This window comes from Periplaneta americana, chromosome 12 (assembly GCF_040183065.1).
Source record: "Periplaneta americana isolate PAMFEO1 chromosome 12, P.americana_PAMFEO1_priV1, whole genome shotgun sequence".
Lineage (NCBI taxonomy): Eukaryota > Metazoa > Arthropoda > Insecta > Blattodea > Blattidae > Periplaneta > Periplaneta americana.
In genome coordinates this window covers 37989276-38017249 of record NC_091128.1, presented here as the reverse complement: position 1 = coordinate 38017249, position 27974 = coordinate 37989276, and the positions used below count along the sequence as shown (strand labels likewise).

General features: G+C 36.1%; 2 protein-coding genes across 3 annotated transcripts in view; both read right to left on the bottom strand.

Annotated features, from left to right (window-relative positions):
* Positions 1-9097, bottom strand: part of LOC138710027 (juvenile hormone esterase-like) — a 44782-nt gene extending 35685 nt beyond the window's left edge. The window contains exons 1-2 of the mRNA XM_069840687.1: positions 8889-9097; positions 4224-4358 (exon numbers count right to left, since the gene is read on the bottom strand). The gene's annotated coding sequence lies outside the window, so the exon portion shown is untranslated. The remainder of the gene's footprint in view (positions 1-4223; positions 4359-8888) is intronic.
* A 5417-nt stretch (positions 9098-14514) lies between these two features.
* LOC138710312 (juvenile hormone esterase-like) overlaps positions 14515-27974 on the bottom strand; it is an 83351-nt gene continuing 69891 nt past the window's right edge. For both annotated transcript variants that reach the window (XM_069841118.1, XM_069841119.1), the window contains exons 7-11: positions 26654-26810; positions 22154-22335; positions 19299-19455; positions 18999-19128; positions 14515-14776 (exon numbers count right to left, since the gene is read on the bottom strand). In XM_069841118.1, the coding sequence (XP_069697219.1) occupies positions 14560-14776; positions 18999-19128; positions 19299-19455; positions 22154-22335; positions 26654-26810 (843 nt within the window). In that variant the 3' untranslated portion in view covers positions 14515-14559. The remainder of the gene's footprint in view (positions 14777-18998; positions 19129-19298; positions 19456-22153; positions 22336-26653; positions 26811-27974) is intronic.

Genomic DNA, 27974 nt, shown 5'->3' with positions numbered 1-27974 from the left:
CTCTGGTCACTGGTGCGGAGGGATACGAAATCTGGATACGCAGACAACCAACTGGTGTGGCGCCTAGCCGGTGGTTTGCGTAATATTTCACTATGGCAGAAGCAGTGGCTACCGACTCCTCCCGCGGTTGATTTTTCTTCCCGATTCCCTCCGAAGCAGTAATTGTAAATAGACCGATTCCCTCCGCGCCAAAAAGGAGCTGCTGGAATTAAATACTCCGATTCCCTCCGTAACGTCTGGCTGGCTGGGTGGATGCGTGTCATGGTACATTTAGAATTACCTAAGAAAAATGTAGAAAATATTGGTTCATAGCAGTATTTATCGACTACTTCCAACAATGTGTGCACTTTCTTTATACACATAAATAGTGAAAGTTTCCACGGAAAATTTAATAGTTGCTTTTACATGTCACCACCGAACATTTTTGTGATTTTAGATGTTTTATGCGAAGTACAGATATCGAAATTAAAATAAATTGTGCCGTTATCCATCCAGGTAGACTACAACTACAAATACCTACAAACAAAAAATAAACTATTTAAAGAATAAAGTTGAACAATTAGATAACAGACAGATCAATCTTTCGCAATACTGCAATGTCATGTCCTACAAAGTTCTTCTCAATGTTTTTTAGCCTATGTAGAAGATTAAACACTCCAAGAGTATAGATTATAGTTATTTCAGTTTTATCCTTGACAGTTCGAAGTCTGTGTAAAGTGTGATGGAAAACTGTGTGTCTGGTTAAGGCATGGGGGGAATCGGACTTCACTGAATTCAAACAACAAAATTGGGCGGGAATCGGCGTCCCCCGGACAGAAGTAGGGCTAGGTGTTTACCCTCTCCTACAGGAGAATAATTTAGTGGTTAATTTCTGCTCAAGTCTTTTATTCAGCATTACATAACTTTGATCTCCTTACGTTGCATGCATGTGGGACTCTGTGCTTAGACGTTGCGGTACATCAGCGATCTAGATCTTTCCCCTGTCAAGCAGGCGGTCCGGGTTCGACTACCTGCCACATCTGGGATTTTTTTATTGGAAAATCTAATGACACTTGAGGTGGACAAAATTACATTTGGGGTTATTCTTTGGACTTTCCACTTTTTCCATGTTAAGTATCAACATAATTCTGTCTGGTCTTAATTTCTTTAGAAATCTTGGCTACGCGCTAGCGGATTGATCTAGGAACGAGTGCTCGAAGGCTGGATATTCAGCGAACCTTAGAATAGTCAACTGCTGTGGGTTGAGTTTCTAAGATAAAAGAAGCGTTAGGGTTCGTCCTCCTCCTTCAGGGTGATCATGATGAGGATGATGATGACCATGGTTTTGCATCATAGTTTTCTGCCCAAGGGCAAGCTAGGTTTTTTCACTGCAAACTTAGAATTCTCCAATCTTCTCTATTTTCCGCCATCCATGTATCTTATGGTGTATGTCATCTGATATCTTCTTTTGTCCCAAACTTTTCTCCTATTCACCAATTTGTTCAGTGCATTGTTCAGAAGGTAGTTTCTTCTTAGCCAATGACCCAGCCAATTTTTTTTTCCTTCCTGATTAGTTTCTTCCAATCTTTCTAACACAACTTCATTTCTTATTCTATCCATCCATTTCACGCGCTACATTCTTCTCCATACCCAATTCCAAAGGCTTTAGTTGTTTCTCTTCATTTCGTCTTGTTTCTATGTTTGTGCCCCACACAACTCCACACTCACATAAAGCACTTCACTGGTTTATTTCTTAGTTCTCTTTCCAAAGGTCCACAAAAGATGTTCCCTTTTCTATTAAAAGTTTCCTTTGCCATTGCCGTCCTTCTTTTGACTCCTGGCAGCAGCTCATGTTACTAGAACCCAAGTATTCGAAGCTGTCCACTTGCTCTACTGCCTCAATTCGAATTCAGACGTTTACCTTTTTTATTTTATTTTTCTTCCGATAACCTTTGACTTCGTTTTGTTTGCATGTATCTCCAGCCCATACTGCTCGCAGCAGTAATTTAGCTCTATTAGCATATTCCTTAGTATTACCCCCTCTTCTGTCAACAACATCATATCATCATAAATATTGTGCACTTTATTCTTACTTCTCCTATTGTCACCTCCAAAGGCTAATTGGGATTTCCCGATCTCTGATCCGGTCAAAACCTCTTATATAACTAATATTTAACCCTCGCGGTGAATTTCGGTGCCAGTCCTGAGGGCCTAAAATAAATAGTCAAATCCACTCTCCTCACCATCACGCTGTGGCCAGCTGGGATCTTTTAAGATGCCAAAGAAAGTGATGTGCGGAAAGCAGTGTCATGACTAGAGACGAGAATTCCATCTTACAGGAACATAGGACATAGCTCAAACTTAGTAGCCTATTTATCCATTACTTTCCGGTTCCAAATATGTGTACTTTCTCGGTGCATATTTGCATGTTTTGGCCTTTTTGGGAATAAAAACATGCGTAATGCATATTTAAGCAATTTTTAGCTTAATATGCATCATATTCAGTTTAAATCCATATTTTAATGATTTTGAGTGCACATCTCAGTTTCTCGATTTGTATGTCCCTTATTTTAGCTTCAGGAATCAGGATTGAAGAAGGAAAAGAAAATAAAAAAACTAAATAAAAGGTAAAGGTTCATTCAAGTTTGCACCCATAAGTACTTGCGATGTAGAGAGGTCATTCTCTGTCTACAAAAACATATTGACTGACAAGCGCAGGAACCTCACAGGAACCAATTTAGAAATGTTAGTTGTTAACTGTACAAAAAAAAAGTGATGCGAAATAAGAAATTTTTAATGAATCAAACTATGAAACGTACACCTAGAATGTTTTTTCATGAAAATGAGACAAAAGACTGTAGTCCACATGGGCTACTTGAAGGACAGGTTTGTTATTGTGCAGAGAAAGAGGTGATTTCAAGAGGTCAGCCCTTGATAGTGTGCGAATGAGGGAGGGGATGACAGGAACTGTCGACAAGTCACGTACACAGTTTACGTCAATAGTACCAACTTGCAAAGTCTCAAGCCTAAGTGGATTACTGTTATTACGTATTACACTGACTAAGAACTAAAAGTAAATAAATTATTGGATGTTTAAAACTAAATATAAGAATGAATATTAGTGATTAAGATAAAATAATATGAATATCAAACAAGTAAACTTAATGTAAGATAAAACTATAAATACAATATTACTTAATCTAAACTTACTGAAATTTAAAGTCTTGCGCAACTTTAGTAAGACTTTTTGTTACATTACATTACGCACAATGCACTGATTAACTCAATTAATGTCCGCAGCACATGTCACTCGGAGTTTGCCAGTTCCTGTCTTCACCATTATCACACCATCGATAGTCCATAGTGTGCGAGTGTATTTCTGTATGCATTCCTGGAGCAGTTTATGCCCAATTCTAGTCAGATCCTCGCGAATAGTAATATTGCTCCCCTTCAGGAGTCAAGCCAAGGAATTGACATTATTGGTGCTACTTGACTTAGTAAAGCATTTGACACAGAACTTCTCTCATATAAACTTAGACAAATTAATCTTTCTGACGCGTGTTTGGCGTGTTGACCAATCAGGAACTAGTTCATAGTCTGTGTTCTGGTTGGTCGAAGCGTGTTGAAGTCAGGTTTCCATGCTGTGCTCAGCTGTAGGTCCCGTCTCTGTTGAAATCATTGCCACCGAAATCGTAAAGATGACAATAATGTCAACAGAGAGGGAACCTATAGCTCAGTACAGCATGGAAACCTGATATCAACAGAGTTCGACCAACCAGAATACAGCAGGCGGTCGGGAATAGGAACTAGCTCCTGATTGGTCCGCAGAGGAAAGCCCTACTGACCGCTAGACATGGTCCCACGGCACTTCAATCCCTGAAGAAGATGGCAGACCTAGTCATCGAAAGCTTGGAAGAAACAATCCAGCTTAATGGCTGCGAATCTAGAATTATTTCATATCCAATGCCAGGATAGCCTCAAGTCCTACATCATTAGGTAAATAAAGAAGTATAGCAGTAGACAATTTTCATCTTTTGTAACTGTGTACTTGCTAAATTGTAATGTACCAGTACTAACTCAATAATGTATATACCCTAACTTATTAAACTTATAACCCTAATATACATACGGGTGAAATAGGGTTCTATATATACCAGATATTCAATAAATAAATGAATAACTATAGCTATAGTTTGGAAACTAATTTTTATCTCACTCCATCCTTTAGTAAAGCACGCACTTACATGCTTAGGGGCGTACACGTTAAGGTAGAGACAGTCCTCATCTCCCACCACTTTGCCATTGAACCTCTGAGGACAGATGGGAGCATCTTGTTTCGCTTGCAGTAAGTGAGGCCATCGCCCGAATGGCTGTGGAGCCTGCAAGCATGTAGAACATGGACTATAATCATACGAACGGGCTTTCCTGTTACTCCAAGTGACTCATAGGCAGGAATGTTAGGCAGAAAATTTCGATGTTTACTATTAAAGTGTACAGTACTACATTAACCATAGCATTGCTAGGGGAGGGGGGCAAAAATCACCCGCAGTATTGCTTTTATTTGTCATATATATGTAATCGTTGAACTGAAGAAGCAAGATTTTAGGTAATTTTAGGCTACATTAATATCTCAAGTACAGTATAACATAAATTTACAATAGGCCTAGTTTTTATGAATTACTTCAGTCGCCTATAATATTTATTTACAGTGCGGCCATTTTTGCGCCTTGCTTAAACATATGCAGAAATTGTGAGAGTAGAAGTGAGTGAAAAAAATACCTCTTGAGAATGAAGCAATTTATGATTGAATTTCAGTTTTGCTATTTGTGGTGTGCAAATAAGTTTTTTTTTTTATTTTTATTTTTTTTTATTACTTAGTATAGAAAAATCTGAACTTCAAATAGCCTGAGCATTAATCTAGGGAAAATGTAGGCTATATTTTTTTCTCTTATAGGCTTTTTTCATAAAGTCTTATATTTGTGTAGTTTAAAATGTTCCTGGCATAGAAATTATGTGGTAACATAGTAAAGTATTTCCTAGTCAAATAAAAAATCAAAACAAAACGCGGGCAATTTTTGTCCCCCTCCTCAGTTATTCACGTGCAATATCGCACCTTAATAATGTTAAAAAATTCTTTCATACCTTCCTCTCCCTTAATCTTATCGTAAACCTTTGCAATTATGCGAGATTTTCTTAAGAATTATTTCTTACATGGAAGTTAAATTTATTAACCATCTGGAAGAATGAAATAGTCACTGTATCTTTAATGAAAAAAAATCTGGTTTTTGTCTATTCCAACCCTCGGCAAACGGAGAAGTGAAACAGAACTCAGAAACCCTCGCCCGTGTCCTTTACGCTTACACTGCCTTATAAACAAACTCACAGTAAGCACTGTGGATCCGTGGTGGATTTCAGGCCACCAGCGAGAGCCGAAAGTTCGTAAAAGCTATGATGTCTGCTTAATACAATCCGTCACTGAGCAATGCTTACCTTCCTGTCTACTCGTCTTAGCCGGGAAAGTGGAATGGGCAGTTAAGGGGATATCTGCAGAGACTCGACTGATTTGCAGTGTCCAGGCTGGTCTGTTCTGTACAAAATTACTACTTATTAAATTTCACAAGGCATGTAATCATTTACAGCTTGTGGAGACTTTATCCATTTCCAAACAACTGCTTCTCTTTTACAAGCTTAAATTATTGAAAATGAATGATTTCATGCCGCAGTCACAGGGAAATATTAGTGTAGTTACTAATCTAATTTTAGTTATGGGTTAAATATAGGCTACACTATATATTTCTGCTCAAATCACTCTTTAGCTAATGTACTTTACAATAATAATAACACTGACTCTTAATCTAGCTGGGTATATTATTTATCCACCTTGGCTTAAAATTAAGCCTGATTTCATTTATTTCAAATTAGACGTTTTTGTGATGTTTTTAAAATTGAGTATAATAATAGCCTACTCGAGATCCATAAATCCGCTTCTATGGTGTGAATTTTAGTTCCATGCTTTTATTTTATATGAAGTCCATTATGTTATAGCACAGTCTACTATATACAGCCACGAAGCTTCAGTTTTGAGGGTGCTAGAAACAATAGACTGTGCCGGTACTATTTCGCATTGTCTGTAATGAGGCGATATTAGCGATCCTAGTGGTGAGCAACTATCTATGTATGCATATTTACTACGTATTGAGCTTCGTGACTGTATATACTAGAATGTGGTTATAGCTTGGCGCTCTACTTCGACTTTCTCGTAGGTCCGTTGCGAGAGTTTATTCGGTGTCTCATGCCAGAAAGAAAGTTTGGGTTATTGGGGTTATTAGTTCGGCCAACTGTGCGTTTTGGCACTAAATAATAATAATAATAATAATAATAATAATAATAATAATAATAGTAATAGTAATAATAATAATAATAATAATAATGATAACATCGTAATTACAAAAAATAATTGAACCATGTACTATAAGAAAACTGAGGAATGAATATTAAATAGTTGACATAGTTGAAACAGACCAGAGAAAAACGTCACGCGTACAAGAGGCAAGAATAAAATGAAACACAAGAATGTTATATAATAATCCTAAGCATAGGCGCCGACTTTTGAAATTCTTGGGGCATGCTCATGTTTCATCATCATCATCATCATCATTGGCGCTACAGCCCAAAACGGGCCATGGCCTTCTTGATTCTCTGCCTCCAATCTTCTCTATCCCGGGCTCTCACTTCCCAATTCCTACACTTCAGTAGCTGCTGGCAATCTTCCTTGATTGAGTCCTTCCATCTTTTCCTAGGTTTTCCAATAGGTCTTTTGCCATATATCTGATCCTGCATATGCTCATGTTTAGATCTCGAATTTTTAGGCTCGAATAGAATACTGTAGGTTGCAACAATTTTATGTAAAAATCCCTAAATGTATGCAACACGGGAAACTCTCGAGCGATGATATTGCCTAAAATTAGGTGCATTAAAGAACGTATGTTTCAACCTACACTAAACGAGCCTAAAGATCCGAGGTCCATGTTATAAACTGCGCTGCCTACATTTATAAATTCGTAATATAATTTTGTGTCCCGCGCCGTGACGTCGTGGTCTGAGGCATCCTGCCTTACGGAATGCGCGCTGGTTCGAGTCCTCGTGGGGAAAGAAATTTTCTCACGAAATTTCTGCAAGTGTAAGGGACCGGTGCCCACCCAGCATCGTGATGCAATTGAGGAGCTACGATAGGTAGCAAAATCTGGTTATGAAAGCCAACTATAACGGCTGGAGGGATCATCGTGCTAACCACACGATATTTTCATTCTGTTTGGATGATAGTCCACCTCTGCTTCGGCATGTGAACATGAGGCCAGCAGCCGGCTGGTCGGTCTGGGATCTTAAAGGGTTGTAGCGCCATGGATTATTATTTTATTGATACAATTTTGTTGTGAAAATATGAAATAAATACTTGCTAACATTATATAGGCCTAATCACTCACCTACGATGACAGAACCTGGAAAGTGTTTCTCCTGACAGCTCTTTTACTGATGAACTCGTTGATTATTCCATCGATGTTAAATTTACACCGTCAAAATCGTGACCATAACATAGAAATAACATTAACTATTATCTTCTAAGCCTAGCAAAACTGTTCCATTTTTACTAGATGTGACATGGCTTCGATTGAAAATCGGGTTTTAAAGTTTAATATTTGATCCACTACATCATAATATAAATCGCGGAACCTTGCCTGAATGTTTCACTTCCTAATCTTAAAGGGATCTTTCTTGGTCGTGAAAGTTTAGGGGAGATTAATTGCAGTGTATGAGAGTTTTCATTAGAATCTTTTCAAAGTAACAAAAATGCATCAGTATTTCTGGCTCCTTTTATAGTAAGACAAAATAGTATCTACAGAAGTACAAGCTAAGCGATAATTTAGTGAAACTTTGTGAATAATTGTCATCGTAAGTTATAATAATAATAATAATAATAATAATAATAATAATAATAATAATAATAATAATAATAATAATAATAATATCAAGAAGTATAAATCCCATGAGCGTGCATGTCCACTTTGTTTCTAGGGTCTGCCCGAGCGACCGAGCATGCCCGTAGTCGGCGCCTACGATCCTAAGTGGGGAGACAAAGACTAATTGAGATTTCCTGGTCTGCGATCGGGTCAATAGCCCTGATAGAACTGATACTTAACTCTTGCGGTGAATTTTGGTGAAGTTCGGAGGGCCTAATTAGTCAAATCCACTCTCCTCACCTCCATGCTGGGACCTCCTGAGATCTTTTAAGATGCGAAAGAGAGAGTGGTGTGCGGAAAGAAAACGGATAGCTATCTTTCCCAAGAAAAACTTCAGACATTTCGCTGGATAAGAAGAAATTTCTACTGAAGGATGCACTGGAATAATGGTGAACGGTAAAAAAATTTAGGGCAGAAGATGATATCAGATGATAGATAACATTAAGATGTATGGATCATATGCGGAGAGTAAGAGGAAGGCGGGAAATAGGGAGGGTGGGAGAATGCTGTGTTTGCAATGAAAGATCTGTCCTTGACTTGAAAATTATGAATGAATGATGAATCTTAAGTAGGCCTAAGTGAAACCTCTTATAGCAGTAGTGACCAGCAATCTATGTTTTGAAAACTACATTAAAATAACTCAGAAATATACAAGTAATAATACAATAATGATTGTCATACAGGAATTACCTACATTAACATTAATAACATGTTTTCTTTCGTTCTGAACATTGTGGAGATTGTGAACTAATGCTAAACATAAACTATTAGCGAGACTTTGGACTATGTGGTCAATGTGAAGCAATTCACTTCTTCAAAGAACATGCAATAAGGCTACAACTGGAAACCATTGGATGTATGTAGAGACGAGAAGGAATCCATTATACTAACCTTAAATCGAAGTTCACCAACTGGTGGCACTGCGTAAGGGATGCCCCTGTACGAGCAGAAGGGTTTTCCTTCCTGAGACCGCTGCTTAAGCCCGGACACGAAGCCCAGACTTGTTCGCCTGAAGCATATGCATTGCGCATAACCCGCAAAGAACACGGAGACGCAGGCTGCGAGCAAGAGCCATCTCTTGCGAAACCCGAGGATGCTGCAGAGCCTGTGCACAAGTTGTGACGTCAGTAGTGTGCCGCCTCCCGTCCTCACAGTGAGTCCGCACTAGACATTTGTAGTAAATTTGCAGTACTATTTGATTGTGCAACTAGCACAGTATGGCACAGCACTTAATATAACAGGCAACAATCACTCATACCTAGTCCTCATGATATTTATCTATCTGAAATCGAAACGGGACTTGCTGGATCTGTGGCTAGGTAAAATAAAGATATTTTCTGAAGACAAATTACCGATAAATCTGGTTATTTCCGCTTGTTTTCCTGCTGTACAAAACGTTTTCAATACTGTTGAATTTTTTTTTATTATAGATATTTAAAAGGTCAGATTTTGGTCATTTTCAGTCAAAAATCGTATTTACGTTTTCTTGTAAAAAATAAATCAGCAATCTCTTATTTATATGTTGAGCAAATCTCAATGCTCTGTTGCTCTCGAAAACATGCAAATTGCGCAATATATAAACGGCTGGACCCTTGAACTTCAATTCCATGCATATTGTATTTTACAAGCTGTTTCATCACACTTTTTTCAGCACATTTCGTCCGGTTCAAAGTGTAAAGGCTCTTACAATTTTGATGATAGGAACATGTAATTTTTCTGCATGGTCTGTACACTGTGGTTAACAAAATAGCGCATGATTTATATGATTAAATGAATATTTTAAAAATAAAAAGTGAAATATTTATAGTGGCAATGGAAAATTTCTATTTTTAGATATGCGGTGGTTTTAAAAATGTTTCCCCTTTTGTAATAAAGATATAGAAAACTGATGTGTGGTAGTTTTCTAAATATGCCGCTGGTTTTCCAAAAAATATTTCAAATATCTTACTGAAAAATTGAGTGACACATTTCATTTTTAAGTAAGGAAATTTTTCAAAATGTTTTTATTAATAACTCAGAAACTAATTGACCAACAGAAATGAAACTTCAGCACTTCATTATCTATCGCACCCTGATTATGTGTACAAAAATCAAGGACGTAGCTTGAGAAATGTAAAAAATAGAAATTTCACCCATCACCCTTAAACAATTCGCATTACGTCCCAAAAAGTCCATTCGCATTGATATTAATGGCCGCAAGTTTTTATTCATGTTTCCGTTCCGTTTGTTACTGTACTTGGAACAGTAGATTTTTATATTTTTCAATTTTGATATCTAAATATATTTTTGTTCTATAATGTGTCAGTTAACATAGTTGTTGCTGATCTCTCTCTTACCTACCAGGTACTGCATACCGTCCTAAAACTGGCTTTTGCGTAAAATACTGATTTATATTAAACTTTTTCTTGTTTAATACAGTTGGATGCATTGTTTAGAAGGCAAATTATTGTCTTGTATTATAATGTTTGCAGTGTTTGAATTCCGCGCGAACATTTTTTCATACAAGCTAATTGTTGACAAGATGACAGGAAAGCAATGTGTTGTGACGCATCCTGGGTAGTACATTCTTATTTACTCTGTAATGGTGATACAGACATCTGATTTTTATTTCCACATAATCAGTTGAATACTTTAGTTTTCATGTGGTGTATAACAACAATACAATTTTCTTATATGTTGCTAGGTACAAGGCGAAACAAAGTGCCGTCCTAAAAATAGGACGCCATGCCGTGTGCAATCCTGTATGTATATGGTTTCCATTACATTCTTTTATTTCCAGTGTAATCGTGAGTGAAATTCTGGGGTTAATTGAAAATCAAAATAATAATAGTGAGAATCTAATATATGTGACCCCTCCAGAAGTTTCCCATGTTACAGATAAAGACAATGATAAATGTGACGACATGCACGAGGCTAATTTGAATAATCTTGGCAGTAAAATGCTACTTAGTAAAGCGGAATTAAACAAATATGCAATCACGATAATGAATATGACATGGTTGATGAAAGTATGCCAGAATCTTCTAACACAACAGCTGCAACAATTTATTTTGGAAACACGTTAGACAAAAATGAAGCTGGGTTTCTCGTGCAAGTTATTGTCGTCCGGAGAGAAGGAAATTTATATATATAAATTTTCAAGACAGCGAAGGTAACCCCAGGTTAGAAGTCCATCGTATTACTGCAATCACAAGTACTATTACTACTACTACAACCACCACCATTAGCACAGCGCTATAGTAAAAGCCACGTTATGAACCTACTAAACAGGAAGTAGTTGGCATGGCGAAAGGAAAGTGCGGGTTAGAGGGGTAGCCTGTACAGCGATGACACGTTGAGTATGGCGTGGCGGAGGGGAGAAGGAGAACGGAGCTTTTCATTGGACCTCACGTGAAAATGTCGTCTGCTAACGAAAATCTGGCAACGAGATCACGGAGACAGTCTAGCCAAACTTCCCAGTTCATTTGCAGTACCACGTGCATTACAAGTCGCATTTCGTACCAGCGTCATTAGCTCGTGGTTGTTTCTTAAAACAGTAATTTTAATTACTAATATTGTTGATAGTGTTATCGAGAACTATATATAGTAGTTATTTTAAACATATCGATGACAAACGCTGAACACGCTTTGAATCTCGCGCCTCTATGTGGCAACAGAGCTCAGAAAGAGAACAACAGAACGTTGCTTCCGGTTAAGTCGGTTCATAACCTGGCTTTTAGTATAGCGGCAGCAATAGCGGTCTCAAAAATAGTGTGGTCGTGAAAGCGGTGAGAGGATCCAGCGACTACTGAAAGAGTACTACTGATTCGATGGAATGATAACAATGTAGTAACGGTAGGCACAAGCTATGAAGACTTAGTTATGAAATCAGCAACTAGATGGTCAGTAGAAAAAAGTACAAGATTCAAGTTCAACAGCCGAAAGTATTCCATTCTTACAACAAAAACATGGGAGGTGTGGGTAAAATGGATCAGTGTGTTACTACATACTGTACAGGACACGGATGAGACAAAAGAAATGGTGGTGGCCCATCTTCGATTTCTTGATGTTGCCGTAGTAAATGCTTGGCTTCTGTACAGAAAAATGAAGCCTCAAAACTCTTCAGAAGCGCTCCTCAATTTTTGCCGTGTCCTGGCTCTTGCAGTACTGAAAAGGCATGGAGTGAGTTCACACCAAGGAAAAATTGCTCCCATTCCATCAGGAGACATAATATTTGATGGCCAACATCACTGGCCAGTTGAAAATGAAACTCAGTGAAGATGTGCTAATTGTGCTGGAAAGCAAAGTTCATCTGCAGCAAGTGTCAAATTGGACTCCACCCTAAATGTCTCTACTCTTACCACACAAAATAGTATTGTACAATGCGCAGACTTGTGTGAGAAAGGCAGTTGAACCACTGATTCTACAACGTATATGTAACTGCTGCATAATAAATACACAAATATTTTTTAACTATATAAAGGAGTTATTCTATTCAACTTCTGTTTCACTGACCCTTATGCATAGCGTCCTATTTATGGGACGGTACTTAATTTTTATCCCAGAAAGTAAATAAAGTTAAAACTAATATGAAAGCATTCTTAAGTCACCAACTAGCTAACTTTAACTCAGAAACGCAGTTTTCAAATCATTAATAACTTTATGCAGTTATAGATTAATACCATTTTCTTGCCTAGCTTCCTTACTTTTAAATTTTAACATCTAAATATTCAAATTAATAGTTCTTTTAATGAGACGTTTTCCAGCAGACAACAAATCTTTAGTATTTTCACATTTTCCCATAAAAAATTCTTGTTTTCTAAATTTATTTTTAATCCACATTTCTCATATTCGTCTGTCAACTTTGTAATCATATATTCTGCATCTTAATATACTAGTGCTATTGCTACCTGATCATCTTCAAACAATAATTTTCATAACTTTTTTCTCCAATATGTACTTCCATTTAAGAAAATAATTTTTACTACGTTTCTTTTAGTAACCAAAATATCATCTGAAAGACTTTTCTCCAGTTTCTTTTGATACAGCTACATTGTATAAATTTCTGATTGCAGTATAATGGTCGCATTAATTTTTAAATCCTCCAATCATCCATGCAATGTCACTACGGCTCAGGTTTGAGCCTTGGTCTCTCGAAGTTTCTGCTTCCATCCATTTTATCCCCCAATGGTTTTAATAATTTTCTTGATTTTTTTTTTATATTTCAGGTCAATGTGCAATTTATGATTTGGTAAAGTTGGATTACATTTATATTTATTATTGAATTATTATTAGTTAAAATTTTGGTATGAAATTGAATTTAATTGTAGTTTTTTTTTAAGGTTGTAAAGGTGATTTTGGTCTCCCCATAATTTATTTCACTGTACATTTTCATAAGTTTCTTCCCAAATCAACGAGTATAAAGGGATTTGTTGTAATAAAGCATTCACTTTTCTATATTAACTGTTTAACCACGAAGCTCAGTATGTAGGGAATATGCATCCATAGATAGTTGCTAACCACTAGGATTATCGCTTCATCACAGACAACGCGAAATACTACTGGCACAGTCTATTGTTCCTAGTACCCTCACAATTCGGCTTCGTGACTGTATATACCAGACTGTGGTTTAACTATAAATACATTATTCTTGCTCTAAATCCTGCTTGCATCCTATCTGCTCTAATTTTGTATGCCACTTCTAAAAATATTTCACTATTCTCCTATATAAACGACTGATTGTAGTCCTAGTTAATACTGTAATTCCCTTATACATTTTGCACTCGTGCCTTTTTTCATTTTTATGAATGATATGATTGTCTTTTTACATTGGTGTGGTATCTCCTCACATCTTTCAAAATGAATTCCTCAATAATTAAATAATACTTTGTTCTATAGTTAATTATTTCTACGCCGATCCCTTCTACCCTATTAGCTCTTCATTTTTAAAGGTGTTACTGCTACTTCAAAAGTGTTCATATCTAATTTTACTACATATTTTCCTAACGCTTTGCTTGTTTTGTCTATAAATAGTTCCTACAATTTTTACAACGTTCTGTTATTAACAAATTCTTCTAAATATTTGTTTCACGTGGAGAAAGAATTGTCTTTCAATCTAATATTGTTGCGTACATTGGTTCTCAAGCATTTTAGAGTTCTTCAGGTTTTTCTACTCCTTTTCACATCTATATAGGCTACTTTTAATTTTTTCAACACTAATTTTTTTCTCGTGATATTCTCTTTCTGACTTTAACTAGAGCTTTTTAAAACTCAATTTTGTCCACTATACTTCTTGTTTTCAGCCATCTAAGATACTTAGGTCCATTTCTCTTATCTTCTCTACACTTTTTATAACGCCATCCTAATAATAATGAATACTATTTGCTTATTTTATTTACTACTTCTTCTTCTGTATTATCGTAATTAAATTTCTGACTGAAATAATTAGCGTATTTGATTGCAACATGTCACAATAATTGGATTATCCTATAAGTTAGTTCTTGGAAGAGTTAGTTTCTCTGTAATAAGTATACACATATTTGTTAAAAAGAAGTTTATTACAGTAAAGACTGTGACAAAAGTGTTAATGAGCGTAAATTATATTTTCTTTGAGAGGAAGAGAGTCCCAGAACTGCATGCGATCCTTGTACAAAAATGTTTCCATGCTCAGTCGGATGGGTCTGATTCCGTGAGCCCCGGGGACCTGGATTATGTCCTGACTGATGTTGAGGTACGCATGCGTGCTGGTGTTGAACGGCTGCCACACCAGACCGATGTTAGCGCAATTGGGCGTCGGGTTCCTGACACACAACACAGTTTACCTCAGTGTTAACATTTGAAGAGTCCACTGCAAGAATGATGATGTCATTTGGAATACATTTTGCAGGAGAAGCAATTGAAAGTTTGAAATGCTTAGCGCTCAAAGCTTAACTGTGATTTTCCGATCATTACTGGACAATGACTATCAGTGTTAATGCCATATAACTCTCTATGCACATTCTATATGTCTTAAGCTATGCATTGACAGTCTTGGTTCATTTTCGACAAGAAAGTGACATCCATCATTCTTGCAATGGACTCTTCATTTTATATTTAGTTGCTTTTAATGACACTTTTCACAGTTATTAGACCACCTCTAGGCATTCATTATGTCGTGTTGGGTCATTTCTGAGTTGTGTGTCATGATTATATTTCGTTCTATAATGTCTGACAAAAAGAAGTAAACATTGCCGGAAGAAGAGGAGAGAGGTATAATTGCTGTTCAACCAATGTCAGGGATCTCATTCCACATTTGTCTTCAAGTTGGGCGGTTCCTGTCAGATATTATGGAACGAAGTATACAGTCCTGCGTTTGGTTGCTTTGAATACACGTTAGGTGTACATCGCTTATACTAGCTTCGTAAGGAGAGCAGTCAACATTTCCCGCACCGGTACTGTGTGTCTACCTCTGTTATTCGTGTTTCTGTGTTCGCAAGTCGGTGAACAACAGTTTCTTTAAAAATGATTTCCGATAAGTTTTATTCTATGTGAAATTTTGATAGGACTGATATTTAAGAATATATACTAGACTTTTAAAATAACAATACAATACATTTCCACCGCCGCCTCAGATTATAGCGTCATTGTTCCTGCAATAACTCCTATGTGCAAAATATAAAAATTTCGGTAGGAAGAAAAAACACATTTAGAGGAGAGTCAGGTAGTATCGGACATCGGGTAATATCGGACAGTGAGTTTCTTTCATCTACCACACGATGATAGTATCTGATTGACATGGTTACGTTTCTGTGATGTCGCATAGAGAAACGTAACCATGTCATTCAGGTACTACCATATGGTGGTAGATGAAAGAAACGCACTGTCCGATACTACCCGATGTCCGATACTACCCGACTCTCCTCTATTCATTCCATGGCAATGGTACATAGAAGATCGTGAAGTCATAAATTTTCGAGACAAAGAAATATAATTACATATAGGAGCTTGTATTATTTGATGTCTCAGTATTTAAGTTATTTAATAGAGCAAAAATCTGAAAATCGATAAATATGTCACAAAGGAGTTATTGCAGGAACAACGACGATGACTATAATGAAATTTAAACACATGACTCCTATTTAAGGCGGCGTTGATGTTTATCAATATTAATTTACAGAGAATATTTGTGTGTTTGTATGAAGTAATCTCTGAAGTTAATTACCCGATTTGGATAATTCCTTTACTATTTGAAATTTTGTAGTTCCTCTAGATGGATGTAATGCTACATATGAGGACTAAGGTAAGATTAAAATAGATATGTACGCACAGAAAGTTTGATATTCTTTCGAAATATTGCATAACTTGATTATTGCTACTTTATTTGGTCCACATAAAATACTCTAATTTTATGCATTTACGTTTTGTTTTTCTTCACAGTACATAATAGTTAAGAGTTTTTGTAGTAAAGATGAGTATTTTTACTGGACCAAAAATACAGCCCATAATAAATAAGCATTTTACCATAGAGCTCACTGGAGCTGAGTTATTTTAAAAGGTGTCACGAAATGACGTTCCTGCGTTCATAATTTACCCATATTCGTTTCCTGTGTTTCTTAAAATAATATTTATGTAAGGTACCTTAATTTTTTATTTGCATAAACAATGATATACAACCGAGCGAGTTGGCTCAGGCGGTAGCATTTGAGACACGCATTCGGGGTTTCCGGGTTCAACCCCGTAACCGACCAATCTGACTGAGGTTTTTCATGATTTCCCTTAGTCATAAAGGCAAATGCCGGATTGGAAAGATACATGCCATTATTCATCACCGCCTCAATTACCAATACTGAAAACATTAATCAAAGTCTATAATCAGTTACATGAACACAAGCCATCTACAACACACAACAGGCCTAGAAACAGGAACTCAACAAGAGTAAAAACTGCCTACTCACACATTCTAAACACGCGACATGACCACAGATGTTAAGGCGTGAATAAAATAGACTTAACATATAAAAAAAAGAAAGCTGCACAGGAAGGTTAACATAATAATTGTGTTCGTATACAATCCACTCTATTAATTTGGTGTGATTTATTAAAGGATGCACTCAAGATCAATTTAGAAAATGTTAAACGAATTATCCTTGCACTTAAAACCGGATGTTCTCTGAACCAAATGATCATATTTTAATTATTTGCATGTAATAATAATTAAGAAATATGTTAAAGGAATTATCATTGCACTAAATGAGTGGTCTCTGGACCAAAATGATCGCATTTTAATTAATTAAATACAATTTAAATTAAGTGACATATTAAACGATTATCCTTCTATCAAACACGAATGTTCCCTGGACCAAATGTCATATTTTAATTATGTAATTACTTTATATTTATTTCCAAAAAATTGCAGCGGAGCGCACGGGTACGGCTAGTATACAATAAATTGTAATATTTAAAGGAGCTTATACACAATAAATTATAATATTTGAAGGGAGCTTATGTACAATAAATTGTAATATTTACTTGGTACAGACGAAACTTAAAAATAGCATAAATAAAAACAATCAGAAGTCAGCTCCATTATTTTCAGGAACCACCACAATGCATCCAGACATGCGAAGAGGAAACCACTCGAGCTAAGATAACGATACGTACATCTACTGAAATACAACAATATTAGTTGTCTATGCAATGCGAACACACGCTCTGAAGCTATGTAGGACAATATCTCGAGACGCGTAACAAATGTAACAATATTAATTTAAAAAGCACATTCAAATTAACCGCCCTTGTTAACATTATGTATTACTTGTAATGACATAAAAGAGATAGAAGTCTTAAGAAAATTCGAACTCAATAAACAATTCGGTCGCCATACACAATTTTTAGTCGCAATGGCTACCTGGCGTCCGGAATTTGTCTAATCCTGATTTTTACAGTAAGTAAAACGCACCTAGATACTTTAGATCTAATTATTGTTTGTTAAAGTTTGGAATTAACAAATGAAAAGCATAAATTTTAGCACAAACTTAAAATGAGTGCGTGCTTTACAAATTACAATAATTAATTGGAAACATTTCAAGTGTTTCAAGGAAACCTTTTTCCTTCTGTCTGATAAAATACATTTTCTTCCTTCTATAAATGTGGTCGCTACCAAATTTTTCTATTGTAGCACTCATTTACAATCGCCTAGCTTTGTTTTGTTTTCTTATGGTCACTGAACAGCAGACCAGATAGCATTGGATGACATCAAGCAATACTCCATACACACCTACACTGTTGCGGATTGCTTGGAGGCTTTAGTAACCAAACGCAGGACTCTAGTCATGACTACATACGGGAAGAAAGGGAGAAAGAACCGAAAGAAAATCAGGGAACAGAAATAATGAAGGGAGATGGAAGAAAATCAGGGAACAGAAATAATTAAGGGAGATGGTGATGAAGGAATGAAGGATGACTGGAGAAAGTAAGAAAGCAAGGAACAAATGAAACAAGGAAGAAACAGTGGAAGAATAAAATAACTAAGCAAGGAAGTAAATCAGAGGGAAAAAAGAGAGAAAGGAAGAAACAGAGAAAACAAAATAAGGTCCAAAGAAATAAAGAATTAAAACTCCAAAGAAAGAATATAGCCCAGGAACATAAATGAAAAATATAAGAAAGAAAGAGGAGAAGTACAAAGGGAATTGAACAAATGAAACAAGATACGGTACAGAGGAAAAATAAAATAATAAAGGAAGAAGAGAAGAATAAATAACAAAAAGGAAAAGAAGAATTAAAGAAGAAAATATTAGCAAAAGAGATAAAAAGGAATAAAGTATGGTTCAAATTAAAGAGAAAGGAAGGAAGAAGAATTAACGAATGAGAAAACAAGAAAAGGGGGAAGACAAGGAGCGAAAAAATGACAGGAATGTGGGAAAAGGCAAGAAGAACGAAGAAGAAAAAGGAAATAAGAAGAAAAATAAATAAATGGAGGACTAAAACTAGCGGAAGAACAAGAGGAAGGAAAAGGGTAGTAAAACAACATGAAGCGGAACGTACCCATATTTAGCGAAATTTGTCCACATAGCGACCATCACGTGGAGAGTTTCCAGGTCAGGGTGCCCTTCAGGCCACCAGCGCATAGTCGGAAGGGGAACCAAGTAGATAAGATCGTCGGTATGAACCACGCCTGCAGTAAGAGGATAAATGGTATTATAATAGACAATAACACAAGAAAGGTATAGTCTTGAAACGTCCCTTATTTACACAATTTCTTACATAGTACCCTTTTGTCTGACTGTCCGTCTGTCCTCTCGTTCTTCTTGTCTGACGTGTTGATAGTTGGACTGTAGTACTTACCCAAGTCGACAGGTGTCATCTTGTACAGCTGGAAGTCGACGTAGCTATACTTTCCTCTGTACCCGAAGTTGTACTTGAAGATGGGTCGCTGCCCCGCCTGACTGTGGAGAACAGCAGCCTTGTGGACGGAATGGACTACCATTCGGTCCGTGTACAACTGCAACAACACAGATTGCGTCCCAACACTTACATAAATGATCATAACTAGATCTCGGAAATTTAGACACTATAATATTAAAAAATTTCCAAATTATCAAATTCCAGCAGAATTACCAGTAATACAAGAGGGTGGAAGCGCATTGTCTAGCGAAATTTATAAGCTTGAACTTGCTATTTGGGAAAAGGAAATTGTACCAGAGCAATGGAAGGAGTCCATGATTGTACCTATTTTTAAGAAGGGGGACAAGACTAACTGTAGTAACTTTCGAGGAATATCACTTTTGTTGACGCCGTACAAAATTTTGTCCAATATTCTTTTGAAAAGATTAACTCCATATGTACATGAAATTACTGGGGATCATCAGTGTGGTTTTAGGTGTAGTAGATCGACTACTGATCAGATTTTTCGTATTCGACAGATATTGGAGAAAAAATGGGAGTATAAGGGTACAGTGCATCAGTTATTTATAGATGTCATAAAGGCATATAACTCGGATAGGAGAGAAGTTTTATATATCATTCTTATTGAATTTGGTATTCCCAAGAAATTAGTTCCATTAATTAAAATGTATCTCAGTGAAACTTACAGCAGAGTCCGTATAGGCCAATTTCTGTCTGATGCTTTTCCAATTCACTGCGGGCTGAAGTAAGGAGATGCACTATCACCTTTACTTTTTAACTTCACTCTAGAATATGCCATTAGGAAAGTTCAGGATAACACAGAGGATTTGGAATTGAAAGGGTTACATCAACTTCTTGTCTATGCGGATGACGTGAATATGTTAGGAGAAAATCCAGAAACAATTAGGGAAAAGACGGAAATTTTACTTGAAGCAAGTAAAGCGATAGGTTTGGAAGTAAATCCCGAAAAGATAAAGTATATGATTATGACTCGTGACCAGAATATTGTGCGAAATGGAAATATCAGAATTGGAGATTTATCTTTCGAAGAGGTGGAAAAATTCAAATATCTTGAAGCAACAGTAATAATTATAAATGACACTCGGGAGGAAATTAAACGCAGAATAAATATTGGAAATGCGTGTTATTATTCGGTTGAGAAACTTTTGTCATCTAGTATGCTGTCAAAAAATCTGAAAGTTAGAATTTATAAAACAGTTACATTACGGGTTGTTCTGTATGGCTGTGAAACTTGGACTCTCACTCTGAGAGAGGAACATAGGTTAAGGGTGTTTGAGAATAAGGTGCTTAGGAAAATATTTGGGGCTAAGAGGGGTGAAGTTACAGGAGAATGGAGAAAGTTACACAACGCAGAACTGCACGCATTGTATGCTTCACCTGACATGATTAGGAGCATTAAATTCAGACGTTTGGGATGAGCAGGGCATGTAGCACGTATGGGCGAATCCAGAAATGCATATAGAGTGTTAGTTGGGAGACCGGAGAGAGAAAGACCTTTGGGGAGGCCGAGACATAGATGGGAAGATAATATTAAAATGGATGTGAGGGAGGTGGGATATGATGATAGAGACTGGATTAATCTTGCGCAGGATAGAGACCGATGGTGGGCTTATGTGAGGGCGGCAATGTACCTCCGGGTTCCTTAAAAGCCATTTGTAAGTAAGTAAGTATGTAATATTTAATAATATGCAAGTAACTATGCATGTTGCAATATGCAGTAAAAAATACACTTAGGTTTATTTGGTTTAATACATGAAAATAATTTTGAAACTAATACTTGTCATGTAAAAAGGTAAAGGTATCCCCGTAACATGCCATGAAGGCACTTGGGGGGCATGGAGGTAGAGCCCCATGCTTTCCATGACCTCGGCACTAGAATGAGGTGGTGTGGTCGGCACCACGCTCTGACCGCCTTTTAGTTATCATTATTATTAGATTAATCTTTTTCTTTAAATGTATTATGCTATTTTTAAATTTTACATACGTACTGTACTTAGGGTGACCAGATGTCCTGCTTTTCAACCTTTCTTCCCTCAGCCCACGTAAAAGATTGAAATCCCTATAAATATCCTGACGTTTAAATTTATTCTGTTGTATGTCCGGCGAATATAATCTGAAGCGAAGTTTCTATGTTTTTATTCCCTCAGAGGAAATAAGTGAAGAGAAACTCTAAAGAAAGTACTTTTCAGCAGTGAATAATACGTCGACTGATGAAAAATCTAGAATTTTTACATTTCTTGAAAATTATTCTTATTTTCATCATAGAGAAAATATGAAATTAGGTAATAAATCGAGTAAAACAAGAAAGAACTTTTATGTAAGAATTTGAATATGCAAAATAAAAGTATACATTTAAAAAAAGGGGTAACATCCTCAACTATGCATTTATGCAAAATAAAAGTTGTCTTCATTCGAATTTAAAGGTCATGATGGGCAAAGATCCATTTCCTTTTTTCTCTTTCACTATGCCAAATCAATAAAAAACATGAAATTATTATCATACATTGTACACTTTTAATACTTTAATACATGCAAGCATTCGGTCTGAAAATTTAATAAACTTGAGAGCGATTTAGTAAGACGTGACTCCCGAATAAAGATGAAGAATGAGGCAAATTTTGGAAAAAGTTTGGTATGAGAATTGCAGGGGAGGAGGGTTTGCCCGAGTGATTATTTCGGTTTCTGTTGTTACTCGGGTTTCATCAGTGCTCTGTTAGACTCACATGAAGTTCTCCCACTCGCTGAATAGAAATATGTACGAAATAAATTCCTACCTTACTCAAGGCATCTTTACTGACTGTGTTATTCCCTTCGCCGAAGTAGAAATGTCTTATTCGCTTCCAGTTTTCTGGTATCTGACTTTGGTTAAGGCTGAGACCCAAAGTGAAGATGTCTGGACCTTCCTCATCCATGTGCTCGCTGAAGGCCTGCCGTTGAACCAGAGAGACGATCTTCCCTGCAAACAAGATATAGTTCATGATAATAATACCCTCGTAGATACTTCTTCCGCTTCTCTGCTGCGAAACTGTGAATTCTTATTTGCAATAATTTCGCGAAGAAATCTTCATGGGAAAAGTGTGTCCGAAATTTCCATAGTCAATTCATTTCTCCATATTCTTGTGCCGGAGAAGACAACAATATAGAGATCCGTAAAAACATTTAACGAGACATGCCCGGTTCAAAGTAAGAAGCCTCAAACAGTATGCCATGGAGTTAATGCAAACCAGGCGAAGTTAACTTGCATCAGAGTTTCGCAGATGTGCTAGCCCTATAGCATTTGGAGGCCGTTAGACTTTCGGTTGAGTGGTGGCGTTTCCACGCTGTATTTTCTCTATACGCTTACACATACAGTCGGAGAATAAACAAGCAGTTTCAATCCGGTGGGGAATATGTTGAAAAATAGCTCAACAATTGTTGTATCCATTCCAATAAATCTTTCCATGAAATTGTGTTTTCCTTCTGTGAACAGTCCAAGGGAAACTTACTTTCTGGCCGTCCCTCGTAATTGTGCTCGAGTGGTCAAAATTTTTATAAGTACTTATTTTTACATTATTAACATGGTGGAAGAAAAAAAAAACCTTTTCACCTGTTCTCATCAGAATGTTTGCTTGTTAGACAGATGAAGACTGGAATTCGAATTAGATTAAGATTGGAATTCGAATTTGCAGAATATACGTTTTTAGATCATCATAGACGTCATTTAGATTTTACTATATATAGTCCATATATACATAATATATATATATATATATATATATATATATATATATATATGCTTGATTGACTTTCTTATTTACAGTAAATGTTAAAAGTGACGGCCTCTAACTTCGTTATATAGTGTGCAATGTAGAACCATATTTTCTCTTACTCTCTAGAACAGTGATGTCAAAGCAAGCGCATTTTTCTGACCTTGACGTCTTGCGCGGGCAGCAAGCGCTAAGTATGGAAAGAGGAAAGGTTGTGTATATGAATAAGCAACCTGTTGGATTAAGAAAACAGTGGTGCACAAACTTCAAACGGAACGTGAAATTTTATGACGTTATTTTTATATGGCTTCTTTCTGTTTAATATTATCTATATTGTCTGTAAAACAAAAGTACTAACACTGATTTCTTAATATTGCACTTGTGTTTTAAATCTTAATAACATAATAGAGAGTTAAGAAGGAATATTCATTTAAATTCCATAGTAGTATAATATTATAATGTATTAAGTGGATGAAACACATCATTCATAAAAAAAGTGATAGTCCAAAGAAAGAGTTTAAGTATGGCATGATAAGTTGGAATTTATATTGATGGTATCTTTAGTCTTACAAAAGTAATCAATAAACTAATCAAAACAATATTACAGTACAAAGCAAAGTTACCTAGGTACTGTATCTGTTTTAAGTGTAACTAATATTACATATCAAAACTCTTATCGCATTATGCTTTTAAGGTGATATTTGTGAGCAACTTCCTATCATCAGAATATTAAATTATTTTCGCGAAATCTGCTCAAGCTACAGAGCTGACATTTTTACAACACATGGGCACGTATCTTTGCTTATGATGTAACAGTAGTTGCTTTGTTAATTCATTTCCTTACAAACAATTTTCATGCGAATATTTTCAAAATTTTCAATACACTATCTTCAGTAATACGTATATACGGTATATTAGATTTACGAAAACATTCTGTAAGGCTACTAAATAAATAGACCTATACCTGAAAATTTCACTTTTCTATGCGGTAAGTTGAGAAAATATTTATTTTGAATAAAAAAATCAAACTTGTGAAAAATGAGCATTAAAATTAAAACTTACATTCATATAATGCACTTATACTTCTCAGGCAAATCTAAAAATTAACATGGATACTGTTTTAATAAGTTCTCTTCCCTTTATCTATTGAATCAGTGCTGGCCATCCCTGAATATAGCTCGACCAAGCGGCATATACCAGCTCTTTCGTCTGTCTCTTTCCTTTCCGCTGTAAAGCGCTCAGGCTCTCCTGGGCTCTAAAGCGCGCGCTTTCTCCTGTGGGCATCAATTGACATGCCTGCTCTAGAAGATTGTATGCCCCCCTCTTATAGTATCGAAAGCTGTAAAGATGCGCTCAGTACACTCATAAATTAATGTTTGTATTGCGTACACAATATTCTTCACGTACCTCCATAGAAAGAAGTGAGGAGAGGTGAGATGAGGAGAATTCGCAGGTCAAGGGACTGGGTTTCTCCTTGCAATTAACATATCTCGCAGACACCAACTCTAAAATTTACCACAGGTCATTCTGTGGCAATTAACGTATCTCGATCTTATAAATATCTTTACCTGTTCAGGTTTTGTGGCAATTCACCCGGACCCTCACTCTCTTCCTGAAGATATCTATGAGATATACGCGGACCCGAAGTGCGATGGACCACCACCGTGCTGGTACCACATACTAGCGTACAAGGGAACATTTATTGTATACGGTATATGAAAGTCAGTAAAGTTCTTCAGACTACTCTGATGTTATATTTAGCCTACTGAATGAGTACAAAGTTCGCCAGCACAAGAACAGGGAAAGCAACATCTCACAGTGCTATAGATAGTACAATTGGTGAAAAATCTTCATATTATTCTCTTAAATGCGACAGGCTCATGTCAGTAGATTTACTGGCATGTAAAAGAACTCCTGCGGGACAAAATTCCGGCACATCCGGCGACGCTGATATAACCTCTGCAGTTGCGAGCGTCGTTAAATAAAATATAATTTTAAATTTTTATATAAGATAAACCCTCGAAAATCTCTTCGCCGGTTAGCTCAGCAGGTAGGAATTTCTAAAACCTCAGTTCAATACACCACTGAATTGTTGAAGTTAACATACATAACCGTGTAGTGCATTGCTTTTGACCACAAATATATTGAGTTAAACATTGAGAAATACGACAAACTATTAACAATTAGTACAACATTATGTTTACGAGTTGTACCAGTAGCATCATTAGCGAAGTTTCAATATGAGAATTAAATTTAAATTTTAGATTAGTAAGTATGATTAGTAAACTATCTTACTAATCAGCGATGAGTGCAATGGAAGGGGAAAGAAATGGAAACCCTACCCCATTATCGCCTGACTTAGATTCATGAATGATGTCTTATTGGTGCCATTTATGAGGTTCCAATCAGTCTTCGGCGTTCTGACTAAACATACAAAGAAATTTAGAAAAACAAAAATGAAACAGCACAGCTGCGCTTCAGAGACCATCATCAGACTTTATCAGACCCAGTCAATAGAGAAATACCGTTTGTAACGCTGTAAGTAAGCTTCGCTTACATAGGTAGTTAACGAGATTAAAATCTTCATTCATGACGTGTGGAAAAACACAGAATTCCAAAATTTTATTGTCACTTCAGATTGTTAGGAGCAGACCACAATGGTCTATTCCTGTGTGGTTCATGATGATTTTTAGTACAGAATATAGCTGAAGGTTACGTCTTCTCTCATACATTTTGCGTGTTACGTAATTACTATATTATATTTCATTATAGTTTATAAATAATTTATATAAAATTAAGAGGAGATAATATTGAAATAATAACTCATGTTCTTTCATATGAGAATAGTTCTGATGTAAGATAACTTCATTCATATCAGAAACAAAAAGTAATGGGAAACTACTTAGACGCTTCATTTTTCTGAAGGATCAAATTTATGGGATTTCTATGGCATATGTTCCATAGAGTAAACAAGCATCGGGACCCCTATAGCTGGCACAAACACCCAGTTATGGCACACTGATATTCAAATATATCTGACTCTACTAATCGATAGTGATCAATAATTGTTGGTGTAAATGTGGATTCTTTAGTTATTACTTCTATGAATAGATGGCGAAGGTAATACTCACTGTTGTCAATCGTAGATAAATATACAGGTGTTATAAAATTCATTTTTTCATCCCATTCTACTGATTATAAAACAACACTGAATTTGGGTGGAAAGAGCTGATATTGTCTATTAGAAGAATAATTTATGCTTAATCTACATCTACATAATCATTTTCCCTGACATTTTTAACGGCTTCCAATAATGGTGCCACCTATTGAGAACTAGTAAAACTCTTTCAAAGATTGTCAATTTTTTATATCTTTGGTTGTGACTTATCCCGTGGCTGGAAAGTTCGTTTACACGATCATAAAATCGTACCTTTGGACGTCACTGTACAATATTGATTATCGATCACCATCTGTGACTATTATAGAAATATTTTTTTGCTGATCATTGCTCTTATCTAATGAACGTACGGGCTCCCATGAAGGCTCCCTCTTGAGATGTGCTTCCCATCAGCCAGGGGACTTTGTAGAAGTCGCCAGACTGTACCAGTTCCAGAGGAGATGCTGTCAGAAAGGGTTCTGGGTTCGATGAACTCCTCTTTTCTAGTACGGGTTGCCAGAGATTTAACTGGAAAAAACAAATACCACTACTGTGTTATATTGAAAATATATTGAAATAACAATACTTCCACTCATATTCACACTGTTATGTGGTAGCTCTGATCACGTGTACATGAGATTGGATATTCCCTTGCTATGAAATGGCAACATATAAAAGAGAACAAACACCAGGATCTCAACTGCCGAAAATGAATTTGTCGGTAATGAACTCTAGATGGAAGTTCTACTACAAGCTATTACTCCATGCAATTCCATTAGGCTTATAACGTGACTTCTTATGCAGTCGCTAGATGGCAGCATAATGAAAATGATAAAAGTTGTATTGAAAATGCAGAGGCTGGTTAATCTGTTATATATGATGAGAAGTGATAGTAATGCTAGTAGCGTTTCAATATCGATGTTGTCAAATTTACAAGACAAATTTTAATATTTACTTTTTAATATTTCTATTTAAAAGGGGATTAATAAGTAGTTCTATATATTTTTCACTAATCATTATGAATGTATGCAGTCATCGTAGCTCCTTTGACATCTTGTAATGCTGAATTATTTTCGCGTAATATTATTAATTCCTGCTGTACATGAATAAAGTAGGCTTTAGACTTTCACGGAAGTAAATAGTCAACCTTATATATTCAGTGAAATTTTGGTAATAATTGTTGCAATTGGTTGAGGTTTGATGAAAGAAGCATTACTTTAAGCAATATAAAAATAATGAAAAAATTGTTTTCAGTTTTTAACTAAAAACACATGACGTAACGTAGAAAATTTGCAAGAGAAGCAGACATAATATATCTAAGTATAATGGATTATATAATATCGTAGTTGTCAATAGAATTAAGATTATAATTGTAATTCATTTATTGAACCCATAGCTAGTTCCGGAGTCGGCTCATAGGCGTGCCACTAGTGGAGGTTTCAATACCTACTAGGAATTTAGTTACACTTATTTACCAACAGGGGGCAGAGGGACAAATGGTAAATTCATCGCCTCAAAAATGGAAAATGAACTTTGAGCAGTTCAAAATATTCACTCAGGAGTTCCACAAGGTTCTATAATTGCACCACATCTCTATTCTGTCTATGTTCACGACATGCCACGCTCTACTAATTGTAAATTAGGATTATATGCAGACGATACTTTGTAGTACACAAGTGACTTCAATATCAA